The 13479-nt window shown below is 40.4% G+C and overlaps 1 protein-coding gene across 1 annotated transcript; it reads left to right on the top strand.

The window, feature by feature from the left end:
• The first annotated feature begins 224 nt into the window (after positions 1-224).
• Positions 225-12890, top strand: dkk2 (dickkopf WNT signaling pathway inhibitor 2). The gene is made up of 4 exons (XM_026304492.1): positions 225-766; positions 8925-9078; positions 9547-9678; positions 10870-12890. The coding sequence occupies exons 1-4, from the start codon at positions 563-565 to the stop codon at positions 11118-11120; spliced, it is 741 nt and encodes a 246-aa protein (XP_026160277.1). The 5' UTR covers positions 225-562; the 3' UTR covers positions 11121-12890.
• The last annotated feature ends 589 nt before the right edge of the window (positions 12891-13479 follow it).

A 13479-nucleotide genomic window follows, 5' to 3' on the forward strand; every position in this document is an offset into this window, starting at 1 on the left:
AAAAAAAGTGCCAAGCGCGCAGTTAAAATACACAGTGTATAATTTTAAAGCTTTTTTCCCCCAACGGGGCTCCTGGTGCCGGTGTGGAAACGACAATGTGCGAGCAGCAGTGCCGCGCACAGATCAGTTTCATTCTTTGTCAGTGGTGAACAGGGGCGGAGGAAGCAAAGTCATTAGAAAAAAACAGAAAGTATCCGAGATCATAAAACACCCGGCAAGAGGACGGAGTGCTCACTCACACACGGAGACAGAGTGTAAACCTCCTGTCAAACTTCTATCTGACCCTCAGAGCATCAACATTTTTTAACAGACTGTCTTTCCCTCTCACACCGAGCTCTCTGTTTTCACATACCTGTGTTGATGGCAGTCATTTTTCCGAATATCTGATTATTTTCAGGAACAAAACTTTGGTCTCATCAGTAGTGCTCTCTGTGTTGCAGCCGGGCAAGCGTGACGCATGGACACTACCAGGGCGCACATTTCTCATTGAAAAACTTTTTTCAGGTTTTCCAAGCGAGTGTGTCCCCCTTTTTTTTGGGCATTTCAGTATTTTTTTTCAAGGATGCTCGCCTTTACTTGGAATAGATGTTGTGTTGTGATGTTTCTCGTCGCTACACTGAGGACAGGGACATCTCAGGTATCAGAAGCGCGCCCGAAGGCAAACTCCATCAAGCCAGCTCTGTTGGAAGAAACCCCTACACCCACCACGAACCGCTCTGCCGCTGTCTATAGTGGGACCACCAAAAAAATCAACATCCGTGCGCAGGTAATTGTTTAATTGTCAGAGCACTTACAGACTGAAATTTCCACAGAGACTGGAACTGGACGGAAGAATTAGCGCAAATTGGGTAATGTAAAATGACATAAGTGGTAATTATAACTTGATTCCATAAGCAGTGCTGACATATCATAAGCATGGTAAGAAAGAGAACTGTTCATTTCAATCATGACTTTGACATTGATATGGATAAGCGTGCGTAATTGTGCAGCAGCCTACGTCTCTAAAATTGTGCCTACAGTGTCTGATGAACAAGTAAAATAGCCCAATTTGCCATGAAAAAAAAAAAAACCTCTCATATGTGAATCGTTATTGGAAATTGCAGGGCTCGGACCCCTCATAAACCCTAATTGCCTTTCAGACCTGACGCCACAGTTGGTTGCAGCTCAGTTCCACAGTAAATCATTAATGGCAGCTTAAATGTGAGAAAAAGTTAACACTTGGGGTAATTTTCTGTCTGAGTTTTAGTGTCATTAAAGTGGTCCAGACGCTTGCTGGGATTATGAGATTATTACTGTGGGGCCTCTAAGGGATACTCTTACCAGCCAGTTAATACCCACTCAAAAAGTTATCAGTTTCTGCTGTTTCAACCAAGTGCCATATTGTGGCAACAGATCAAAAAATGTTAAAGACTTGGCATCTTTCTCTTAAAAAAATTGCAAAATCCTGTGAACATTATGAGTTTTTTTTTTTTATCAAGTGAGGAAGGTTGGCTGCATATTTGTTGCATGGCTCAGAAAGCAATGGTCTCCATATACCAAATCATTTCTGAGGGAAGTGAATAGTTTTTAGTTTTTGTCAGTTCTGAAAGGTGTTTGGCAAAGTGATATTAATGTGGAAAAGAAACATGACACACCCGTCAAACAAAAAGCTGACAAAAGCCAACAAGCTGTCATGTCCCTGAAATTTTGATTTACTGAAAAAGATCAGCACTAGCTGTCACCGTGAATTAAACATGTAGGACTCTGCTTAAGTTCAGCTCAGTGTGTGGATGTCTTAACAGTATCTTTCTGAGCAGCAGATGGCACTGCTACATCTCTACCACATCCCCCACAGCAGAACATTTCTCAGCTCGCTGAGACAGTTTACCTATTTAAATTTCTTATGTCTGTCGGACTTGCATTGTAGTTTGACCACCACCTAATGTTTACTTTTGACCTGTTAAACTTTCTGTGATATCAGTTGCATTTTTGATAGTCTTGCACACATTGTGCAGTTGAGATGGCAGCGCACTAACATCCAGCTCAGCCTGAAGAAAATGATGTAAAAGCCACTTTCTCTTCTCTGTGGAGTGTAGAGATTCAACCTCAGGCAAGCCTGCCAGACCTCAGTTTTAACGCCTGCTTACATTTTTGCAATGGCAGTAATATGGAGCAGTTTGGAAGTGTGGACTGAGGGGAAACAATAGAGTATGAATGTGCAACTGCCACTGTACCTACTGCTAAACTGTCATATTGTACTGTTTGGTGTACTGTAACTAAATGAAGATGGCTAAGAGAATTCGTGGCAGGACGGCGGTATATATGCCTCTGTGTGTGTGTGTGTGTGTGCGTGCGTGTGTGTGTGCTTGCGCGCACACATGTGCATGTTCTGGCATCCAGGAGGTTTTCCAGAGCTGTGAAGTAACAGCCTCAGCTCAGCCTTGTCCAAATATGTGGCTGGACTCCGACAGGCAGACCACACTGACCTTCTGCATCTCATCATTTAGTGACCATTTATGAGCAAAATAAATCAAAGATAAGTCTGCTCGCTTCATGACACTGTAATGGCAAAGTGTTGCATAGATTCGGTTATATGACTGATCATAAGGATACTAATCCCTTTTTATTAAGTGTACTGCAATTACTGCTTTGAAACACGAGCCAACATATTACTGAATCATTTTCTTTCTAAAGTCTTTTCACAGCAGGCACCTCAAAATATTTTCATTGTCGTCTGCATTCGTGATGTGAGTTACTGCTGATTAAGGATTGGCTGCTTGGAAAGTGGGCAAGCATCATCGAGGAATTCTGCATTATGGGAAACCTCAGTGCAGATATTCTACAAGTAGATTTATGCTCATGTTCTTATGTTGTTGATTTTGCTACAAATAGAGAGGAATAGTTGGCAGATCATCACACCTCTGGAGAAAAGGGGTTCAGGATGTGATTGCGAGCTTCTCAGCTATGTTAATGGGAATCTTTGCAATCCATCACCATGACCGTTTCTTTAAAAAAATCCTACTTATTTTTACCCCGACTTTAGTCTGCAGTAAAACACAACTATAAATGATTTCTGCATCTGTTTGTTGGCCTGAAAATCTCCTGACGTTTAAGGAAAAGTGAAGAAAATTACAAAAGATCTTCCAATAAATTGCCCTCATTGGCTTACCCTCTAAGTGTCGAAAATTATCAAGGGAAGGAGTCCAGCCAACCAGCGGAGATGAGCTGCAGCAGCAGGAAACAAGGGTGTAATTTGGTGTTTTATCAATCAGATTAATAACATTGGTTGAAACCTCCTGTTTTAGGAAGCATTTGATAACTTAATGTGCTTTTATTTCCTGTAGCTGCTGACAAGTTTTGGCGATAAGGGTTACATTAATCATACACAAATCAGGTTTAGGTTTTGGTTATTCCTTGGTGTTCAGTTGGTGCAGACTGCAGAGTGTTTTCCCATTGTCTCTCCTTTTTCACATCAGCCTGACTAGAGTAAAACTGACAAAACCAAAACCTCTAAGACCTTGACAGCCAGCACTTGCGGTGGCACTATTGGCTTCTTGGAAGGGAACCAACAGAAATGGATCACATTGGCAGGCATGGTTCACCACTGTAACCCCTGAACCCACAAGGTAACCGACGGCGTGGCAGCATTCATGCAGTACGCGTCTGTAAAACATCATCTGCTGCTTGGTCAGCCCTAACTAATTGCTTTATTTAATTCAACACAGAGATTAACAAGAGGGCGCTGCCTATAAAAGGAGAGCCACGTCCCTTCTCTCACTCCTGCCTACCCACTCTCAAACCTAAAAAAGACTGTTTAGGTATTTAATGAGCTGAGAAAGAGAGAGAAAATGCAGGGGGAGGTGTGACTGCTTGTTAGCGCTTGGTGCAGTTTGTGCTGAAGTCTCCTGTTCTATGGCCTTTCCAGTCTGTGGGTCCCTTGGGCGCTGTGAAGGCCCTGCGCTGGAGCCATTAGGGGCCTCCTATGGCGATCTCCCTTACTGTAATTTGGCGTCTTAATGAGAGAGGAGACCCAAGCACCTCTCATTCCACAGGATTACACCTTTTAGAGCAACACACCTCCTACGTTACCATCACGCGTGTTCCCTCCTTCCTTTGATAGTCTTTGAAGAGAGCAGACATGCACTGTGACTCTGTGCCTTTCTTCATGTCAGATGAATAAGATCAGCTCGGAATACAAAGTCTAGTTATTGGACATGTTGGGCTCTAGCACTCAAAAGGACATGCCCATAAACACATGTGTTTTGAGTGATGAAAGGCAGCAAGTTGTATTTGAAAAGTTTGTATGAGGCTACATGTGCACAGCCATCCCTATGTTATGTGATACTGGCTGGCTGTGCTTTCAGGCCATTTAAAGTTTGTTTATTCAGTGACATTGTTTATTTGAGTTTGTAAGGCCCCTGCCACTCACTGACACCATTCACAGTTTCAGGTTGCATGCTTGATCTCTGCAGGTCAAGTGCAATCACTACATGGTGCTCACGAAGTGTGGACCTGCGTTGAACCTGTGAAGAAGCCCTGTGGCCTTTTTTACTTACATTATTACAGTTTTTCAGGCAAAAACAATGACAGTATTGTATTTATGAACTGCTCAGGTAATCCTTTGATATAGAAATGGTAAGGGACTGCGTGAAAAGTCATAGGGTGAAAGAGGGGGTAAAAAAAATGAAATGCAGAGGTTATTTAGAGATTCTTTCAGCATTCCTTTTCAATGCTGTTACATATATACATCAAAAAGACAACATTTACTCAATATGGCATGACCCATAAAGGAGCAGCAGATTTGATTTATATGTGGTGCATGTTTTGAAGTCCAGTGTATTGTTGACCTATCTATCCACCACAACCTACTCCCATCATGAGCTTCGTTGATCTCAATAACTTCACCTTACTTTGCTCCTTTCATAATTAACCATGACTGCTTTTATAACTTGAACATAAACACGCATTTATGGCCCACTTGCTGAAACAGTCGCCTTAGGAGGATAATCTCTATACACAATTGCTTATTTCAAAGTGAAACGTAAGGTTCCCTATGCATTTCCATACAATTTTCAAGCCTCAGACTCAAACTAAGCAGACGTGACATAATGACACACTCTGTTATTTTTATTCATTACAGGGCACTTCCATTGAATTATAGCAGTACTTTGGAATGACTGTACAAGGTAAATAAGGGACCTAAAGATCAGGGATGGGTGCGTTCAAAGCCCTGTATGTCCTACAATAAATCCCTTGTAGATTGTTGCTCCCGCACATTTAAGTTTCCTGTTCAAAGCCACAGTGCTTTACCAGCACGAGAACAGCACGAGACAGCGCCAGGGGCTTCCCTTATGGCTTTCTGTCTGTCTCTGCCTTTATCGTCTCACCAGCATACCAAGAGAGGCTGCAGAGTACAGCCCACTTCCTGTGCAGGATCCAAGGCTGTGCTTTTATGTGTGAAAGCTGTCTAGGGAAAAATAAGGGAGCAACAGAAAGAAGATGTGAGATGAATAAGATGCATTTTAATGAAGTACCATCTCTCAGAAGTTGTGAACGAGGCATTTTAAAACATGACAAGATAAGGCAGGATTATCAGCTGTGATTTGGGGGTCAGGCTTGTATCATTTGGTTTCAAAGGGCTGTCTTGCAGTTTCAGTTGTGATGGAAGAGGTGAGCCCTGTTCTTCTTCTACCCTGCTCCCCTGCACATATGCACAATGGCAGTGTAATCAATCCAAGCCTGCTGGCCAGAATGACAGATAGGAAACAGAATAGGTAGTATGAGTACCACCGCATCAAATTTTTCATGCCAGGCAAAAAAAAAACTGGATAACCCTTCAATACAATTAAAGTAGAATGTCAAACTATTTATATCAAGTTTTGTTTTATTTTAGGATTAAAATTCCATGAAGTTGAGGGACTTTGTAGAGGGACTTAAATAAAAAAATGTACAAAATAACTCATCTGCTTTCCATAAACTCAGTATTTTTTTTATTGTAAACACCCATGCCTGTGCCTTTTGTTGAAGTAAGCTTTCTGCTAAAAAGCTCAATCAGCGATAATCCATATGACATTATTTGTTATTTTACTCAAATTTGATAAAACCTCCTCCAGAAGCACAAAAGAAAAACGACTGGCTCATGGTGACTAAATTGATTATATAAAACAGAATTTTATATGATTCCCCCTGTAAAACGAGTCTGTGTAGTAAAAAATATTTCGAATCATGAGACATCAGGTGTTTGTTATTTTCATCAATGCATTCGGCATCTGCATTATGGGAATCTGTCATAATGATGGATGAGCTTTCAGTTTAATATTCCTGTGCATTTTTCTATGGCTGCATCATTGCCTCCATGTGTTTGCAGCGTGAGAAAGTCAGTATGGCAACCATCCAACAAATCTAATCTTGTTGGCTTTCTGAAGCACAAGAGCAACAGCTTCTAATATGCCTAAATAATGATATTGTTGAGAGTTTAATTTTGTGATGTACATTCAGGTTTGGATTAATGCCTGCTATGTTGGGTATGGCTTCCCACCTCAAGCTGACCATTATACCCCAAATACAGTTTACAGTCTATTGTGGCTACAGTGATTTTGCTTTGATTTAAACCTTTTTCATTTACATGTTTATTGTTCCATTTTTGTCCATGGTAAGCCACACTAAATCAAATCTGTCAGTGCAGTCCCAGTGAAATGTGGTTGTGGTGCCGGCGGTGTTGTGCCAGTCAAACATATTGTTCTAATGTCAGCCTACAATGGACACAATTTACACAATCAGAATCCATATCCTGCTCCTTTTTTTACTGATCTGCATATTTGAATAGATGTTCTGCTGCGCAAATGTCTGACAATTCAATCCATCCGTTGCAATAACAATACCCTAAAATCAAACTGAATGGCTTAAACTAAGAAAAAGCAATTGGGGAAACAATGCTGCCTGATCTTTATTGTGTCCCGCCAAACGGATGTGGACCCGCGCCAGAGTATTGATGCCTTCCTGCAGCTGTTCCAAATGTCCCTCGCGCTTTGGGTTCAATGAAAATTCATGACATTATTTCATTTGTCTGAAGAGTTCATTTGATTTGTGATATGATTTATGTAAACTCCTTTGCTCCTGCTCCAAGTCTAATGGCGGCAGGATTTGCATGTGCAAGGAATTATATCTACACAGCAGTTCCAGTAAAATTTCCCATTGGTGTACACATTTGTTATGGAAAAAGTGAGTTTGTGCTTCACGCTGCTATGGACAGTGGATGTAATATTTGTAGGGTGGTGGTTTTTCTAGCATGGTCATTTTAGTGCACTTACAGAAGGGACCTAAAAGGTTCTGCATGTGCTTTATTGGACTACAGAATATGTCACAACCTTTCAGTGTAAACACAAGAAATACTAAAACATAAACCATGACAAATTGTCTATAAAGTAGTCTGATTAACTACAGTAATTACCCCTCAATTATGTCTGTAGACTCGGTAAACCTTTGAACACTTTAAGAGAAATTAAAAGAAACTAAAGTGGTTTTTCTGGGTTTGGAAATTCTAATTGCTCTATTGTCTGGGATTTTGAAAAAGACCACACCAGTGAGAGACATGCTAAAGCCTACAACAGTTTGTCCACTAAAATTGGGCTCAGAGGGACCATAGCCTGTAGTCTGTGCACCCAAAACAAACAGCCATCATATTTCCCCCCCTCATCCTAAGGGGTATCTAGCCATACAGGCAGTTTTTGGGTATATTTACAGAGCGCTTGTAGATTCCTACTACTGTCACCACTTAAATAAAATTAAGATGAATGGTGTTTGGTTTTAATGTTCAAACTTAAAGAACTACATCTGAAAAGTCCATGTCTCTTTCCAGAACCAATGATGCTTGTAGTTCCCAAACCATTAAGAATGAGCAACCAGTTGGGAAACCTTTGATTAAAATCGCAGTAACCATTACAGTAACCGGAATATCTTTAACTGTGTGTAACGTTTTTATGTTGAAACAGCAATATTTATTTATATTAATGTATTTGTGGTTTTTCTGTAAGTACACACAAATTCAAATAGTCATAATAGTTTCTTGGATGGACTGTCGACTCAACAAAATGTAGTGAAAGCTTTTGATATGATGAGTTGAACTGAGTTGTTTTGTTTCTCAGGTCTTGTTTTGAGTCCAACCAAAATTTTGCACAGTGGTTTCACTTAGCAATATTGCAAAGCAATTTAAGAACCGATGCAGACTAGGAGGAATGGATCCACCACAACCCTGATGGGAGTCGGGTTGGGTGGTCTTGTTTTAGGGATAGAGTCTTTCCAAAGAGCTATAAACCAGAACATGCAGTAATATGGACTTCATTTGGCTTGTTAACGGCTTAGTACAATTTAAACTTTGCCTCCTGAGGTGCATAGTGCAAGTGTGGTACATCAGTGAGAAGGAATGATGTGATTGTTTAAGGTCTGTGTAAGTAGCGGGTGCTTTCTGAGTTGAGAGCAATAAAATTAACTATGTTTCTTCGCCTTTCACAGTAGTGTTTTTACAGCACAGCAATCTGATAATTTGGTAGATATTTGGTGGACATTGATGTCCTTGTGTGTGAGTTACAGACTTGCCACCATAAAATATATGACCCATTAAATTACCATTCCAAGACCAGGCTACCTGCCCATTAACTGTTTAATGACATTAGACAGTCTGATACAATATGGGACCTGTGGGTCGTTGGGAGTGGCGTGTCCACCAGCCAGTCCCTGACATTAATCCACAAAGTAGTGACTCTCACTGACATCACCAGAACTCTGTGGAAAATACCACCTGACCAATACAAAGTTTTGTAAGATACTAGATATTCCTGTCTGACATCCCTGAATGAATGTGCTCTAACCTCAACTTTAAGACGAATGACCATGCAATGTAGCTTCTTTCATGAAGTCAATATATATTGAATGTATCTATTCCACAGCAGGTGTACCTATGCAGTAATGACAAGGAGTGCAGTGTCGGCAGCTACTGCCACAGCCCACAGCACGCTGCCTCCCACTGCCTCACCTGCCGCAGGAGAAAGAAACGCTGTCATCGAGATGCCATGTGCTGCCCTGGGAACCGCTGCAGTAACTGTATGTATCTGACACACACACACACACACACACACAGACACACACACACACACAGTTTCAGTGCAAGTCACTTACAGTTGACTGCAGGGTGTGATTCAGAAATTTGATTTCTTGCCTCATGCAAATATTCTGGAAAAAGTGACTTGTTCTAGTTTACTGAACAAACAGTACCACGGCTTGCAACCCAGAGACAAAAATTTAAATAATGATTAACACATGGTTTTAGATAGAATCCTACACTATATTTGAACTGTATTGATAGCTAGAGGTCAGAATGATTCAGTGGTCACATTTTGGCATTTTCAGCAATTAACAGCGTGAATGGCATGAATGTGTGTATGTGTGCAAGGGGCAGAGTGGGTGTACTGAAATTGACATGTTCTTTGTTTTTACTTGACCTAGATGCATGCAGTAACAGGAGTTAGTATGCTTTTGTTTTTAAGATGTTCTACCTTTATCTGTCTGCAGATATTTGTGTCCCTATCTCTGAGAGTGTACTCTCACCTCACATCTCAGCGTTAGATGAACATAACAAACTCTCCACCAAAGACCACAGCTGGAGGAAGAATGGCAAAGCACATACTAAGCATTCTCTTAAAGGTAATGCTTAACTACATATGTCTGATTGTGTGTTTGAAAACATGTCCACTGGAAACTCTGTGCTCTCTAAACACTGTCGCTTTTCACGTTTCGCTTGTGCTTTTTACTGGGCTCCTTGCTGAACCTGGCCTAGATGGCTGAACCTTTGTGTTGTTGACTGTCTGCAGGTTCCACAGAGTTCATGGACGACGCCAGTCCACAAAACTATGTTATAATTACCTCTCTGCTCATATATCAGTGTCTGTCAGCTCGCAGCACAGCACGGGGGGCCTAGAAGAAACCACAATACCCCTGCTGTTTCTGCACCTACATAAAGCCCTACAAACACTTCCACTGACAGCACACATTGTGTGATACACAAGTGAAAACCACAGAATGCAGGTCTGGCACAATTATAGCTAACAACTCACTGCACCGCCTGCTTAGCTTTCATGTCACCTGATTTAAGTTAATGTAAGGGCCTATTCGTAAAGGAATAGGTTTAATGAGACACTTAAATTACTCCAATCTAAATGCACTCTCAAAACAGCAGGGTGCAATATTAAAATCAACGTGTTGCTATAAAAAAAAGGCATTCACCTTTGTGAATGATTCACTCCCCGTCATATGGAATTTCATACTGAAAAAACAAATCACTAAAGTGTGGTTTTGTTTTCAGATATATAGGATGACTAGTTTAAATGATAAAGCAGTTTTGGCAAAAGGTGGTGCAAATTTAAAGAATTTTGCAAAAAAAAAAAAAAAAAAGTTTAAAGAAATTGTACTAATTACACATTCATAGGAGTAACTTCCTGCCAAACATATCAGACTCAGACCATATGGGATGATATGGTTAATATACAGAATAAGCTTTACAACTGAATTGTTTGCTTGATTTATGTTCAAAGTTTCAGATGTTTCTTTTGCCTCTGAAATGGCCACACACAACGCAGTCTGAACTGAAACGTGAAGTGAGGGTCCGTATGGAAAACATAACAAACTTAATGAACAGTGATTATACATTTCCTTTGCTCTATTTAACTCAAGCACTGTGCAGCAATCTCCAAGATACTGGATGGTTTATAATTTCACGCAGGACTTTAAAGTGTCTGATGAAGTATTTGTTTTTTGTTTTTCGAAGTAGAAATTAAGAGTTTACATTGTTCACTGGTTGATCACTGATCAGTGCGATTTCTTGTTTTCCACTTTCAGGGCATGAAGGAGACGCTTGCCTGCGTTCGTCTGACTGCTCGGAGGGCTACTGCTGTGCCCGTCATTTCTGGACCAAAATCTGCAAGCCGGTGGTGAGACAGGGAGAAGTATGCACCAAGCAAAGGAAGAAAGGCTCTCACGGCTTGGAAATATTCCAGCGCTGTGACTGTGCCAAGGGCCTCTCCTGCAAGGTGTGGAAAGACGCCACCTCCTCGACCAAGTCCAGGCTCCACATCTGCCAGAAGATCTGAAGCGGAGGCAGCTGTTGTCGGCATAGAGGCCTCTGTCTCCATCTGCCAGGGAAAGTTTTTTAAAATATGGGTTGTGGCTGTATTGAAAAGGAGTAAAAGACAGAGACTAACAAGAGACAGAACAGACTCTGTGGGTTCAAGCTCGCTAGTCAGCAAGTGGAGAACGAATAGAAATGGTTTAATGTGTTTGCTGTGAGCGGCCCATCCCTGCACCCACATCTAAACACACACCCTCTCACACCCTCACACACACACGCATACACATACACATACACACACAAATGGACATACACCACATGGCAACTCACCTCACAATATCAATGAGCTCATGGTGTGTTCGCTCCCAAATACAACAAGCTTTTTACACATTCTCATGACATTCAGGGAGCCACAAACCAGTAGCTGCTGTGATAGGTGTGGACCTTTTCTAGGTGGAGGCAACAGACGTAGCAGTCTTTCATCAAGATTCAACTTATATTAAAATGACTGACTCTTAGATAGAAGCCATATATTTACTGCACAGTACACTCTTTGCCAAAGCCCCAGAGTTAATTTGTTTAAAAGATCAGTAATATCTTGTTTCACCACTGCATCTGAATTCTGCCATGTGTTGTCTACTTCGTCATGTTTCAGTATCTCATTTGTCATATTGTTTGTTTTAAATACCAGTCGTATCATACGAAGAGCTAATTGTATACACTGTTCACTCCAGGGCTTGTCCTGTGTAAGACCATCCTGAGACTTAAAAAGTGATGCATAATATTCTTAAACCAAAGAACGAGAGAACACTTGCATTAGAGTTACGACTTTTCGTCTGGAGCGTCAGCTCATTAGCTCCTAAAACATTTTGTTCATTTGCTCTGTCCGATGCAACTGCAATCTACTGTGGTACAACTGTTTGGGTTAAAACAATTTGCACTGAGGTAGTGCTCTGCTGCAGACTTAGTGTTTCCAATACCAAACCGAGAATGGTTCTGCTTTTCCAATCACATCAACAGGATTCAAATGTATGATTGAAGTGCAATTTTTTCCATTGACAAAGCCAGTAGGAATGGAGATGTGAAAAGATTAATTAGACTTACAAAAATGCTCCACATGTTTTCAAAGAGAATTGGAGTCAACATTTGGTTGACGGCACATGGCCTTGTTTATTTTTCTCTTGTATGACTGCATACTTTCTTCTCATAAAATACTGTGCAGTTTTCTGTTTCTGTACTGGAGGTGAAGTAATGCTTGTTTTCAGTTCCACTCCACTTGCTGCATACATAGTTAATACAATATCACATTTGCCTCATTTTGCTTTAATGTCTTTAGAGCATCAAGTACACATATTTCGTAACCATTTAAAAATCTTAATAAGCTCTTATATTGTAAATAGATTGGAAACAATGAAAATGTATTTAAGAATCAATGTATATCATGTACATATAATAAAAGTATGAATCTTAAACATTACAGCAAAATGATTTAGGTGAGAAAAGCAAAGGGATGAGATAGCACAAGCACAGCTGGATAGATTCAAAACAATGTAGTAATAATAAAAAGCTGTGTGTATAGACAAGAAGGGAAAGGCATAGATAGTTTTGTCAGATTACAAACTGGATGCATTCGATAACTCTTAAAAGACAGAAAAGCATATTTGTTTCCCCAAACAGTTTGTGTAAATGGTGTGTAAATGGTGTCAAGATTTCTATGCCGCTAAATATTGTCGATTTGTTTTGTGTATTTACAGTGATGAATGAATAAAAGAATGTATTTTGTATTACTGATTATGCAGAACTTGTTATTCCTTGTTGTACGTTTGAGTTTTTAGAATTTAATTCAGATGATAAAATTGAGACAAAATGTAAAGTTATCATGTATTATGTTTATATAAGCGAGAGGTGGGGTACACCCTGGATAGATTACAAGTCCAGCAAAGTCAAACATTCACCCCAGCGGGAAAGTGAGAAATAAAACTAACGTTCATGTCATTAGACAGTGAGAGGAAGCTGGAACACCAGGTCACACAGCCAGAACATGCAAAAGCCCAATACGAAGGCCCCGCGTTGTCCGCCCAACATTTACAGTAATGATATAAAAAATTCAAAAGTTTGATCATTAACAGAACAGGGCTTGGTTGACTCTGACTTACAGAACAACACTTAGGATCCACCTATTATTATATTATTGTGTCTTATAAATGCAATATGAACCATATGTAAGGTATATTTGCCTAGAAATTGATGCAGTGCTATATTAACTGCAATATTTGTAGGATTTCAGTAGTCAAGTTCGCAGACATACTGTCAGTATGCATTTACTTGACAGTGTAGTCAGAATCCCAGGATAAGCTCTACTCATTGTGATCAGTAAGTAC

This window comes from Mastacembelus armatus, chromosome 1, assembly GCF_900324485.2.
Source record: "Mastacembelus armatus chromosome 1, fMasArm1.2, whole genome shotgun sequence".
Classification (NCBI taxonomy): domain Eukaryota; kingdom Metazoa; phylum Chordata; class Actinopteri; order Synbranchiformes; family Mastacembelidae; genus Mastacembelus; species Mastacembelus armatus.